General features: G+C 37.7%; 2 protein-coding genes across 2 annotated transcripts in view; one reads left to right on the forward strand and one right to left on the reverse strand.

Moving 5' to 3' along the window:
* Positions 1-3,148: 3,148 nt before the first annotated feature.
* CC2D2B (coiled-coil and C2 domain containing 2B) overlaps positions 3,149-13,020 on the forward strand; it is a 99,820-nt gene continuing 89,948 nt past the window's right edge. Inside the window, exons 1-5 of the mRNA XM_060125367.1 lie at positions 3,149-3,198; positions 7,650-7,714; positions 9,342-9,402; positions 10,659-10,735; positions 11,096-11,169. Coding sequence (XP_059981350.1) covers positions 7,673-7,714; positions 9,342-9,402; positions 10,659-10,735; positions 11,096-11,169 — 254 coding nt within the window. The 5' untranslated portion in view covers positions 3,149-3,198; positions 7,650-7,672. The remainder of the gene's footprint in view (positions 3,199-7,649; positions 7,715-9,341; positions 9,403-10,658; positions 10,736-11,095; positions 11,170-13,020) is intronic.
* Positions 5,664-6,067, reverse strand: LOC132507349 (cystatin-A-like). The gene has a single exon (XM_060126611.1). The coding sequence runs from the start codon at positions 6,036-6,038 to the stop codon at positions 5,742-5,744; it is 297 nt and encodes a 98-aa protein (XP_059982594.1). The 5' UTR covers positions 6,039-6,067; the 3' UTR covers positions 5,664-5,741.

Here is a 13,020-nt window from a genome sequence, read left to right on the forward strand (position 1 = left end):
GGGAGACGCAAAAGGGAAGAGATATGGGAACATATTTATATGTATAACTGATTCACTTTGTTATAAAGCAGAAACTAACACACCATTGTAAAGCAATTATACTCCAATAAAGATGTTTAAAAAAAAAGTTCATCCAGAAAGAAAAAAATAATAATACATCTCAGTGAATACATGCTATATGTATTTTTAAAAACATGTACCACTGTATAATAATAATTCCAGGAGTTAGGTGTACTTAAGGAACACCACAGAGTACATATCACTTGCATATGCACACATACTGTATAATGTTGCTATTTAAGAGATATATTGGGTTGGCCGAAAGGTTTATTTGGTTTTTTCCATAAGATGGCTCTGGTAGCACTTAGTTGTTTTTTAACTTCATCTGAAACAATTTTGTTAGACTGTATTGTGACAACAGTCATATCACTGTGCATTAAAAAAAAAACTCATCGGGCTTCCCTGGAGGCGCAGTGGTTGAGAGTCCGCCTGCCGATGCAGGGGACACGGGTTCGTGCCCCGGTCCGGGAAGATCCCACATGCTGCGGAGCGGCTGGGCCTGTGAGCCATGGCTGCTGAGCCTGCGCGTCCGCAGCCTGTGCCCCGCAACGGGAGAGGCCACAACAGTGAGAGGCCTGCGTACCACAAAACAAAACAAAACAAACAAACAAAAAAACTCATCAAAATTGGTGAATTTTTGTGTAGCCATTTTGCCGAAATGCAAAATGTTGCCGAAAAGCAACATTTTTGGCATATTATGCTTCATTATTTCAAGAAAGGTAAAAACGCAACTGAAATGCAAAAAAAGATTTGTGCAGTGTATGGAGAAGGTGCTGTGACTGATCAAACATGTCAAAAGTGGTTTGCGAAGTTTCGTGCGGGAGATTTCTCGCTGGACGATGCTCCATGGTTGGGTAGACTAGTTGAAGATGGTAGCGATCAAATCGAGACATTGAGAACAATCAACATTATACCACGTGGGAGATAGCCGACGTACTCAAAATATCCCAATCAAGCACTGAAAATCATTTGCACCAGCTTGGTTATGTTAATTGCTTTGATGTTTGGGTTCCACGTGAGTTAAGCCAAAAAAACCTTCCTGACCATATTTCCACATGCGATTCTCTACTTAAACATAATGAAAACGTTCCGTTTTTAAAACAAATTGTGACGGGCGATGAAAAGTGGATACTGTATAATAATGCGGAATGGAAGAGATCGTGGGCAAGCAAAATGAATCACCACCAACCATACCAAAGGCCTGTCTTCATCCAAACAAGGTGATGTTGTGTATGTGGTGGGACTGGAAGGGAGTCCTCTATTATGAGCTCCTTCCGGAAAACCAAACGATTAATTCCAGCAAGTACTGCTCCCAATTAGACCAACTGAAAGCAGCACTCGACGAAAAGCGTCTGGAATTAGTCAACAGAAAACGCATAATCTTCCATTAGGATAACGCAAGACCGCATGTGTCTTTGATGACCAGGCAAAAACTGTTACAGCTTGGCTGGGAAGTTCTGATTCATCCGCCGTATGCACCTTCGGATTTCCATTTATTTAGGCCTTTACAAAATTCTCTTAATGGTAAAAATTTCAAATCCCTGGAAGACTGTAAAAGGCACCTGGAACAGTTCTTTGCTCACAAAGATAAAAAGTTTTGGGAAGACGGAATTATAAAGTTGCCTGAAAAATGGCAGAAGGTAGTGGAACAAAACGGTGAATACATTGTTCAATAAAGTTCTTGGTGAAAATGAAATATGTATCTTTTATTTTTACTTTAAAACCAAAGGAACTTTCTGGCCAACCCAATATTTCTAGACATTTTCTCTTTCTCGACTCTCATTGTTCCTAAATTCCTATACAAGAAGAGCCCTAGAAAGAGGGGAGACCCTGCAAGGATTTTATTCAGTATGACAGTTTGGCCAAATGATTTCAAGGTTTGGACATATTTATCCGTATGCATTATTTCAGATTATAAGGTGAGTGGAACTTCAGTTCTACTTGTACTTATGCCATAATGTACCAATATAACCTGGAATATTAGTTTTGCAGCAGTTTCTTTACTTCCACATCTCCCCTTCCCCAAATGTACAAGGTTTGTTAGAAGTTTTAAACACTTTCTAAATTTCTCTAGGATTAAAGCGCTAAGCACAACGCCTCACACAGAAAGCGGCCATTAAACATCTGAACGTTTGAATGAATGAAAGCGTACGTAACACTGCTGTGCTGCTTTCCATACTAGCAAGTTTCCTCACTTCGCCCCCGCCAGAGTTTCCCAGGACAAGTTTCCAACCACGGAACATTTTATTTAACTCGTTATTTTAACACGGGGTGAGTCACTGGGAAAAGAAAATAAATCAATGTAAGTTGTTTCTTTCATTAAGCGAAGATGACATGTCACGAGTGCACATGCCCAGCATGCCCTATTTTAAGAGTGCAAAATAATTAAATTGGTTACACTAATAGCAAGCTCTGGAAAGAAAAAGAACCCCTCGCATATTCGGGGCGCTCTTTCAGATGCCACACCCAAAGCACCTGAACTCTAAGAACCTCCCTCCTCGGGGCAAGGCAGAGGCAGGTCCCGCCGGCGAAGACCCGGGTGTTCGCGCTCCTCGGCGACCCGCACGCAGGTCACAGGCTCCGGGGCGCATCTGGACGGTGCGGGCGACCGCACTTCCACGGCGGGCTCGGGAGCATCCTCCCCCGGGAACACCCGCTCAGGGGCGACCCCGGTGGTCACCGCGGGCCCGCGCCGGCCAGGGAGCGCGCGGCCGATACTCACCCGTTGGGAATAACGGTTCTTCTTCACCGCAACGCGAGAGGTGCGGGGTTCTCACGACCCAGGCCACCCCGCTCTCAGATCTCTTCCAGAACAGCCGCCGGGGCAGTTGCGGCCATTGGAGCACAAACGCAGGCGTCGGGTGATCAAAGCCCGTGGCTCCCGCCAGGCGCTCTAGGCGGAGACCGGGCCGAGCCCCAAGCCCACGCAGCCGGGTAAGCAGACGTTGCGCACGGAAGATTCCAGAAGGCACCGGCTCCTCGCGCGCGCCGGGGCCGCACCGCGCATGCTCCGCACCGCGCATGCTCCCGAACCGCCTTGAAGTTCAGCTACGAGGAGCAAGCGCCAGGCTAGCTTGTGGAGCGGACGTCGGGAGCGCTGCGGGGCGGTTGGTGACCTCTCAGAGTATGCGGTGAACGGTGCGTCCTGCCTTCGCTTCCCAGACGTAGCAAAAGTGCAGTCCATCCAGGTGAATGTCTTACTGCCCCAGAAAGCCTCCACCCTTCCCTGTCAGACGCTCCAGTATTTTGTCTGGTTGGAGACCGGCTCTGTGGGTTCCCCGGCTACCAGGGCCAGACCCGCATGGGCCACTGGGACTTGTAGTCCCCGGGACCTGGCCCACCCATTAGTCATCCCCTTGGGAATTAATCGGGTTGAGAACAACTCCATTATATAGCTTTCGAGAGCACTGGTTGATTTACTTCGAATCCGGGACCGTATTATTTATTGAGTCCCTACTGTGTGCTGAACACCTTGCTAGGATTGGTGGAGGGTAGAAGAAGATGAGTTCATGCCCCAGCCCACCGTAGGGTAAGCAGCAAGTGGCCTTGTAAGGTAGACTGTAATGAACAAAAACTACGTATTATTAGTGCTAGTGGAGATCCCAGAAGGACCGGAGTCAGAAAAAAATTTCCTGGAAGATGTGGGGCTTGAATCCGGCTTTGAAATGTGGAATGCTCTAGATTACGGGAGAAGCTGGAAAAATCAAATGATGTAATTGCGGGGAGTATAAAGAAGAGTTTGGTCTGGGTATAGTTGAAGGTTTATGAGAGAGTGGTGAGCAAGGCTTAGGTGGGGAAGTGGACACAAGCATCTTTTGCCCTCACTTACAGAAAGGGCCTTTGTTTTGAGTTTCTCTCCAGTGGAGACTATAAGTACAGGCACCCAAGATATATCTTCAGGTTTAAATAAAAGATAACACCACAGGACTTACTTGTGTCCAGTTTCTGGACCTCATGGCCCTTGTTGCTCTATGAATTAATACATTTTTATCAATCCTATTATGAACTTGTGGGTAGCAAAATTACATTGCATTGTGTGTTGGATATAATGTTTCAAAATATACTACAGTTTTTATAATTTGTTTTGTCACTTATTCAATTTTTTTAAATTTTATTTTATTTATTTTATTTTTGGCTGCATTGGGTCTTCGTTGCTGCATGCGGGCTTTTCTCTGGTTGCTGTGAGTGCGGACTACTCTTCGTTGCAGTGCGTGGCCTTCCCATTGTGGTGGCTTCTTTTGTTGCGGAGCACGGGCTCTAGGCGTGCGGGCTTCAGTCATTGTGGCACGTGGGCTTAGTAGTTGTGGCTCACGGGCTCTAGAGCGCAGGCTCAGTAGTCGTGGTGCACGGGCTTAGTTGTTCCTCGGCATGTGGGATCTTCCCGGACCAGGGATAGAGTCCCGTGTCCCCTGCATTGGCAGGCTGATTCTTAACCACTGCACCATTAGGGAAGCCCTCATTTTTTATATACCAGAAGTTTCAAGGGAAGTGGATCCAGTCTTTCTTGACCTACAGAAGCAGGTTGTGATGATTTCCGACTTAGTCCTGAGAGCAGTGGATGATTTAGTTTTGATGCCTTTCAAAGATGTGTACAAATTCACAGATCAGAAAATTCTTTGTCAGACTGTTGGTTCCTAGGTTTTCAGTTTAGAAAATAAGATCACAGTTAACTAAAAGATACTAATTTTCAAACTTAGGTAATGGAAAACCTGGAAATCTTGATAGTTTTCATGCAACACTGTGAAATAATGCTGTGTTACACTTAATTGTGGAATATTTTGGTTAAGTTCCACCTTTTCCATATCCCAGTACCAGTAAAGGATAGCTGGTGACATGTATTTAATAAATTTTAATTTGAAGAAGTGCTATCCATTGCTTTCATTTTATCATAACTTTGAATGAGACTAATTTTTTGGCATAGCATCCCCGTTCAAATCAAATGGGAGAACATGATTTGTCAAACATTGCTATAAGGGAGTTCAGGAAAGATTCATGATACTATGTGACAATAAATGAACAAAGATAAAGATGAAACTGGGTTTTGGACTGAATTCTGTTCTGCTAAGGAAGAAAAGTGGATTAATACATTTGAAGTTATTTTCAACAAGAGCTGGGGAAAAACTGAAGGAAAAACAAATTTCTAGTTAGTTCATACTTAACCAAAGAAATATTATTAGATACCAGAATATGCGTTTTGTGATCATTTCATACACTAGAGATTTTCCTGTAATTTTGTTCTGCTAACACTCCTGAAACCAAGTGACAGGTGGTTGAATGTTAAATTTACACACAACATAGAATAGGCTTTAGGAAATTTTATTTCAGCAATCACCATAGTGATAAAGGCATTGCTGGATGTATTTGCAGAACCCAGAGATTTCTACATGCTAAGCAAGAGGCAAACTTTTATACTTATAAAACACTTATAAAAATTGCCTTCTGTTTGGTATGGACCAGAAAAGGTTGAATGAATTACTTCACTTTAATTCTCAGGCTTTGACTGTGGACCTCCAGTTCATCTGATACAAAAATAGCCAATCTTCAATTTCCTTGTCTTTTTTTTTTTTTAAAGAGATTAATTTATTTGAAAAGAAATACTTCTTTATTGATAGTTACATTTATTACCAGGGGCCACTAATCAGGAGACAGTGGAAAGAATCGACTGCTTTCAGAACATGTCGCTAGAAGCCGGTGAGCTCGTCATCCTTGCTTTTGTCAGCCTGGTAGCCAGTAAGTGCCAAAGACTGATTTTGTTGAGGAAGGCTCTTGAATACCTTTATGTGAATATAACGATCATTACCTATTCGTATCTTAATGTAGTAATTACTTCCAGCAACCACTTGAGTTTTATATTCCACAGCTTCGAATTCTTCATAAGTCTCATTTGTTTTTTCTTCAAGCTGTGGTTTAACCGTGTTAGCGATCTCCTGGATTTCTGGAGTGGCAGGTTTGGCTTCAGTTAAGCCTCCAGATATCATTTTGGCTAACTGCGTCTTTTCTGGGCAGGATGCTGGCACTGAAGTGGTCCTCCTTGTCTTTTAGAAAAAGCTGTAACTACAAGAATTGTAAATTAGCAATATCCTTGAAGAGAATATTGGATTTAACTGTTGGAGCCAGTTTTTTAATACAGAAAGTTGAATTTCTGTAAGAAGGTGGAAGTCTGAGTCATAATTTTTCCTTGCTTCCGCATGTGATTTTTCGATAGGGCAAATGCAATTTTCATCCAGATCTTCAATTTTATCTACTATTTTGCCTGTAATCATTTATTTAGTATTTATTATAGTATTTATGAGACGATAAATAAACTAGTTTAGAAACATCTACAGGTCTGCAAAAAACGTGATTAATAATTTCTTCTACAATAAGATTTTTATTTAATAATTTATTATAATTTAACTATCTATAGGATGTGTCACTGCTAATGTTTTCCCTAGCTTTAGCAGATAAAATTTGCAGGTGTAGGCATCAGTAAGCCAGGTACTGATTTGAAGTTCATTTTTCATTTTAGAAGTTCTTGCAGAGTGGAAAGTAAATTCAAACTTCTCTTTTCCCAACATTCTATTCCTGTTGTGTCCATTCTTGGTATGTTGGTGGGAAAAATCTTAAAGGTGTTGATTCTTTTCAAGAGTCATGGAATCAATCTCTTAAATGCTTTTTTTACTGAGTAAACAAAGGAGTTAGCTAACTTAGAACTGGTTCTCTTCTGCTCCAAGTCAGTTCAGTATTGTTAATCACTTTTTGGACCTCTCACCTTAATGTCCCGTAAGCAGCCTCTGAAAACTGAACTCTTTAACTCCTTCCCCAATTATATTCGACAATACACAGAATGATACTACCTCTCAGTTACTCAAGCCCAAACCTTAGAGTCCTTGATTTCTCCCTCACTTTGTCCTACACATCTAGTTGCTCACCAAATTCTGTGAATTCTACCTCTTAACTGAATCTCCATCTTCCATTCCCGCTTCCACTTTTGGATTCAGATCTCCAGAATCTCTCATCAGGACTATTATAATGGCTTCTTAACTAGTTTTCCTGCCTCCAGGGAATATCTCTTTGTTTAATCAGATTTTTTTCTCACTGTAAAGTTTTATACTTTTTTTTGGGGGGGGAGGGTCCCAAATATTTTCATTGAAGTTATTCCTATGTATTTTGAAAAAGTTTTGTATTGCTGTTATGAAAGTGATTTCTTTTCTATTATATTTCTAGCATATAGGAAAGCTGGTAACTTTGCCATACATTCTCTTGTATTCTGCCACTTATCAACTTTCTCATTTTTTCTAAAGTTTTTTGATGGAATGTCTTGGAGTTTCTATGTATAAAACCTACCCTCTACAAAAGAATCAGTTTGTTGTCTCCTTTCCAATAGTTTTACCTCTAACTCTTTTACATGTCTTATTGGACTAACTAGAATTTCTATTAAATACTAAAGGTGATCAACAACTAAATACTAAAGGCAATAGTGTGTTTCTTTGTTTAGTTTTTAGTTAAATTAAAAAATTTAAATAGCATGTTTATCTCAAGCATCAAAATAATTGTTTTCTCTCAGTAATATGATATATAATTCTTAAAAATATTTCTTATTTATTTAGAAGGTGGAAATGAAAGAACCATCATGAAAAAGATTTCAAAGAGAAAAGAAGATATTTTTAGAAAAGTAAGGTATTAATGGAGTTTATAAGGATTTTGATTATACTGAATAGCTCAATTGTAAATGTAGGAGACTCTTGAAAAAATGTGATATATTTGGTTCTATATACAAATCGTATAGTTCATATGTTAAAAAATAATAAGAGAGTTTACAGATTAGTTATACTCTTTGGTCTGTCAATTATGTAATAAAGTATTAGAGGTGAGTTATTTATATATTTATTTATCTATTTATTCCCTTATTTAAATATTTATTTCTCTGTTCTCTCAACCAGCTAACAATCCATTTCCTGCTTTGCTAAAAAAAAAAAAAGTTTTTCTTTTTTAAATCAATGAATGAGTGAAACATTTTTAGGACTGGTATCTACGTGTCACCTAGAGTAAGTCCAATTAAGATTCATGTTTTATTCCTGCCTTCTAGATGGGGATGGGAAAAGTATATCCAGAATGCTCGGTGAGATTATTGGGAATTGAAGGAGACATCTATCAATCACTTGCTGGGGTTAATGTCCCATCACACCTTCAAGGGTTACTGTCTCCTTGGTCAAGAGTGAAGTTAGGTATTTTTAATTTTGTTGAGGAAAATACTGAAGGCTTAGTAAGAACAGAACATCTTAGTTCATACTGACCCTACTCAGTAGTTCTTAAGTGTGGTACAGGAACCACTGGTGGATTTGGAGTTCTTTCAGAAGGTCTATAGACTAAGCTCTTACTGTGATCATGTCAGTATACCCTGCTTTGGCTTTTGACACGAATCCATGTTTTTACTGTGATTGGAAATCTGATGTGTGTCTGCTTGCTCTTCCCATTCCAACTGCACATTAGTTTGGTTAGCATGTACAGTTGTTATTTAAGGAGTCTTTTGCTATTCTATTTTTTCAACTTAAAATGAAAAACTTATCCATATTCTAAAAAAAACATTTAACGTTGCTAGTATGGTTTAATTTTAGAATATTGAGGTTTAAAAAGTGGTAAAAGAAATAAATGCTCATTTTAAAATATTGAATTTTTGATAATGGTAGTACATTCAATTAGAAATACCAGTAGGCAACTAGAAATATGGTATTCAGGAGAGCAGTCAAGGTTGGAGACAGATTTGGGAAGCCATGGGAATCCATGCACTCTCCAAATTCTTGGAATGTGCCCACATTTAGGCTATGAGGAGAAGTGTGACCAAGAAAGGATACAAGGAATAAGTGGCCAGAGAGGTATAAGGGTAGAGGAAAAGGATATAGAAAGCTTTTAGAAAGTTATCAGATGCTACAGAGTACTCAAGTAATAGCTAACATTGATGTAGTGTTGAGTTTCAAAGTATTTTCATATGTTTGATCTCATTTGACCCTCCTAAAAGGTATATGAAGTAGGCAGTATATGAACACCAACAACTATCTACTGGATTTTATCATTAAAAGGTTCTTTTTGATATTACAGAGAGCAATTTTTTAATTAAAAAATCTATCACATATAAAGAGCTCATACCCATTGATAAAAGGATGAAATTTAAGAAAACAGGCAAAGGATATGAATTGTCATTTTAAAGGAGATGACTTTCAAAGGGCTGATAAACCTATGAAAAGATGTTAAATGCCAAAACAAAAAGATACAAGGTAATGCTTCCCCCCTTTTTTTTGCAGATGTCAGAAGACACAGATAACATTGCAGTAGAAGAAAATGTAGACAAGCATCTCCAGAAAGGTTCTCAATAAGTATACCACAGCTCTAATACTGTTGGACTTTATTTTTAAAAGATATAAATGACTAATCCTATCCCAGGGTTTCATTTGGGAACACAAATTTTCTTAAGGGATAAGTTCAAACAGAAACTAAACTTCCTATATAATACAAGTGGGTATAAGGAAATAATGGTAAAGTCAGTGCATGTAATAAAACTAAGTTTTGTTTTCTCTCTCTCTGCAAACATGGAGAATCTTCTCGTTCTTCAGACTATGTTACACCATAAAGATACAGAGATATAGAACCTGTTTCGGGAAGTTTCCAGGTCTCAGGGAGAAAAGTATATAAATAATGGTTGACTCCTGCTTCATTTATCCAGCAAATATTTATTAAGCACCTACTATGTGCCATCTGTCATTCTAAGTTCTGGGAATAGAGTATAAACAAACCAACTAATAATTTTTAAATTTTATCATGGAATACTGCAATTAAGAATGAAGATTCTCATGACCTATACTGATTTAGCTTTATGCTTACCCTTTATTTCCACCATTTTCTATTTAACCTTTAACTACTCAAAGGCAGGGAGAAGAAAAAGAAAAATACAAGGCAAAATGACCAGTAGGTCCTCCATTTTCTATTGTACCTAGGACTGCATAACCCCTGTCTTTCTCAATCCATACAGTAGATCATCTGGTGGATGAGAAGAAAATAACATGAGGTTTGGAGTACACATAGCAGCTGGAGCCTTCTTTATACCCAGCAAGACTGTTTCATTTCCTCTAGGAGCTGGCAGTATTATACTGAATTTACAAAACTAACATAAGTAGTAAGAATGGATGCTTGGAGACTTACCTCTCTTTTTTTCAGATTCCTTCCTCTTCAGTTTAATCAAGTTGAAGTAAACTGGTTTTGATATTTGTATATTCTGTGGACTATAGAGCACTTTATATAGAATATTACTGTTTTCATTGATTTTTTTCCTAAAAGGAAAAAGATAAAGGTTTGCTTACCTGAACCTTTTTTTTTTTTTTTAGCCTCACTACAAAATTCAGTCCTGACCATGCATGAGTATTTATTCCAGATGGAAGAGGGGGAAGTTTCTAAGCTTTATTTTCTAGGTTCTAAGCTCTCATGGGGCAATGACCCAGTCTTCATAATTGTCATGATCCAAAGAAATGCATGTTGTTTAGCTATTTAATAAGTACTTTTGATGCTGTTGCTGTTTAATTATAAGAAAGTATCATGAACTCCATATTATGTTGGCTTCTTGATAGATTCAAATGTGGAAGAAAATCAAGACATAATAGAAACTCTGAGAGGCAAAGTAAGAGAAAAGCTAAAAAATGCCAAGGTAATACTATTTTTTCTTTCCTATTTTCAGATTTACTGTTTAAATCAACATATATCATGATAAACTTTTCTTTATCAAAAAGAGCTAAAATTCTATTTTAATATAGCTCCTTAAATCCAAAAAGCTTCAAGTTATTTTCCATGCTTTCTATTTCCAAACTTGAAGCCAAGAAAAGTTAAGTGATTTGGTTATGGTAACTAAATTTGACATCTCAGGAGAAAACATGTATATACTTTTTAAAAGAAAAACATTGAGAAGTCTTTGTTTTTATCCATTTTGGACAAAAGACTTATGAACATGATTATGTCTATATCTGTGAACATTAAGTTTTCCATACTATTTATTTACATTGTGTTTCAGATTAATCAAGGCAAAAAATCTTCAACTCAGCTTCTCATTGATAATAAGATATATCAGTGGTCTAAGGTGAATAACTTTTTTAAAAAAACTTTTTAGAACAGATTTATTGAGGTGTACTTTACATAGCGAAAATTCATCCATTTTAAGCGTATGATTCAATGATTTTTAGTAAATTTACAGAATATATAATCAACATTATAATCCAATTTTAGACCATTTTGTCACTCCAAAAAGGTCTCTCATGCCAATATTTAATCACTCTCTATTTCTACTTGACATTATTTCTTATCTTAAAAAATTATAATAAAATATTATAAGTGATCCCCGAATTACAGATTTTGTTCTGAAATACAATGTGTAATCACATATTTGAAACTTCAAATGACAAAATCACTCACATCTTGGGCGAACTGCATTATTTAGAGTAAAGGCTAAGCAGCTTTAACAAAAAGACTCAAAGTAAAATGTCTTAATTAAGATAGAAGTTTTATTTCTCTCTAGTGTAATAGATAAGTAGTCCAGGCTACTAGGAGAGTTCTGCCATCTTCAACACTTAGTTTCCGTCTCTGAGTCCAATGGCAAAGCTACTGTGTCTTCATTTGCTAACCAAAGGGGAGGGAGGAGGAAGAGAGCCATAGGATTGCAGATTGATCTCTTACAGGACAAGACCTGAAAATTGCACACATTATTTCCACTAAAGGAATGTGGGAAACAATGTCTCGGTATCCAGCTAAAAGTAAGTTCTATTATTAGAAATGGGAGAAAAGACAGCAATGAACAACTAGTCATTTCTGCCATAAGCAATGAGAGTATTTAAAAAATACTCTCAAATTTTAAAATGTAAGGAGTGTATCTCGGGTTTTTAAAAAACTCATCTTTGTCTTCTCTGCAGGGTCCCTCTTGGGTGCTTAGTAAAAATTAATTAAATTTAATAGTAAAAGCAGACTCAAAAAAGATGATTGTATACATGTTGTTCATTCAACAAATGAATAAAAATGAGCCTAACTTGGATTTAATTTAACTATGAATAGTAAAAAATCGGAAGTTTATCAAGATAAGTCCACTGAATATCAAGAAAAGAGGTAAAAAGGAAGAGAAATTGGCTTCTAAGAGTTTCCGTTACAAACTACTAGGAAGGGATATCTGCTCAGGAAGTTGAGGGTTTTAGCAAATGATTTTTCAATGAGCAGAGACAGAGGGAAGTAAAAGTATATATGGACAGTTTATATATCAGTATTGTTGAAAGGTACATAACTTTTAAAGTTAATGGGACAGCGATATTGTAGATACAAACAGGATGTAGGATAAGCTTTTGTATTTTACATATTTTTGAATTCTTCATTTCCTAGGAACTAGCAGATTTCCTCCTTCCTTCCTTTCTTTCCCTCCCCCTCTCTCTCTCTCTCTCTCTCTCTCTCTCCCTTCCTTCCTTCCTCCCTCCCTCCTTCCCTCCCTCCCTTCCTTCCTTCGATTCCTCTCTCAAACCTCTCTAAAAACAGTTCATTTAAACGTGTGTGACAAAGAAGTGATAGGTAATTTATAATTGAAAGATTCAGACTTTATAGTATTGAAAAATGAGAGCCTATTTACAAGCAAGTTCATCACTAAGAATATGCCACTTTTAATACTTTTTATTATCTCTAAGTTCACAAAAGATTATTGGTGGGGTGGGGTGGTACTTGTATGTGAGTGCATTCATACATGAGAGCACCCAAAAACAGGGAGAGAAAAGAGTTTGCCCTGAGTCCACATTTTGATCTAACTGTAAGGTAATGCTCTCAATACTCTGACTAGAGTGAAGAGATAGATTGGGAAGATGGAGAAGATTTGGACCCTATATTTTAATTTTTTAATTTAAGAAATTTTCTAATTGAGATATAATTGACACATTATATTACTTTCAAGTGTACAACATAAGGATTCAA

Source organism: Lagenorhynchus albirostris, chromosome 16 (assembly GCF_949774975.1).
Source record: "Lagenorhynchus albirostris chromosome 16, mLagAlb1.1, whole genome shotgun sequence".
Taxonomy (NCBI): domain Eukaryota; kingdom Metazoa; phylum Chordata; class Mammalia; order Artiodactyla; family Delphinidae; genus Lagenorhynchus; species Lagenorhynchus albirostris.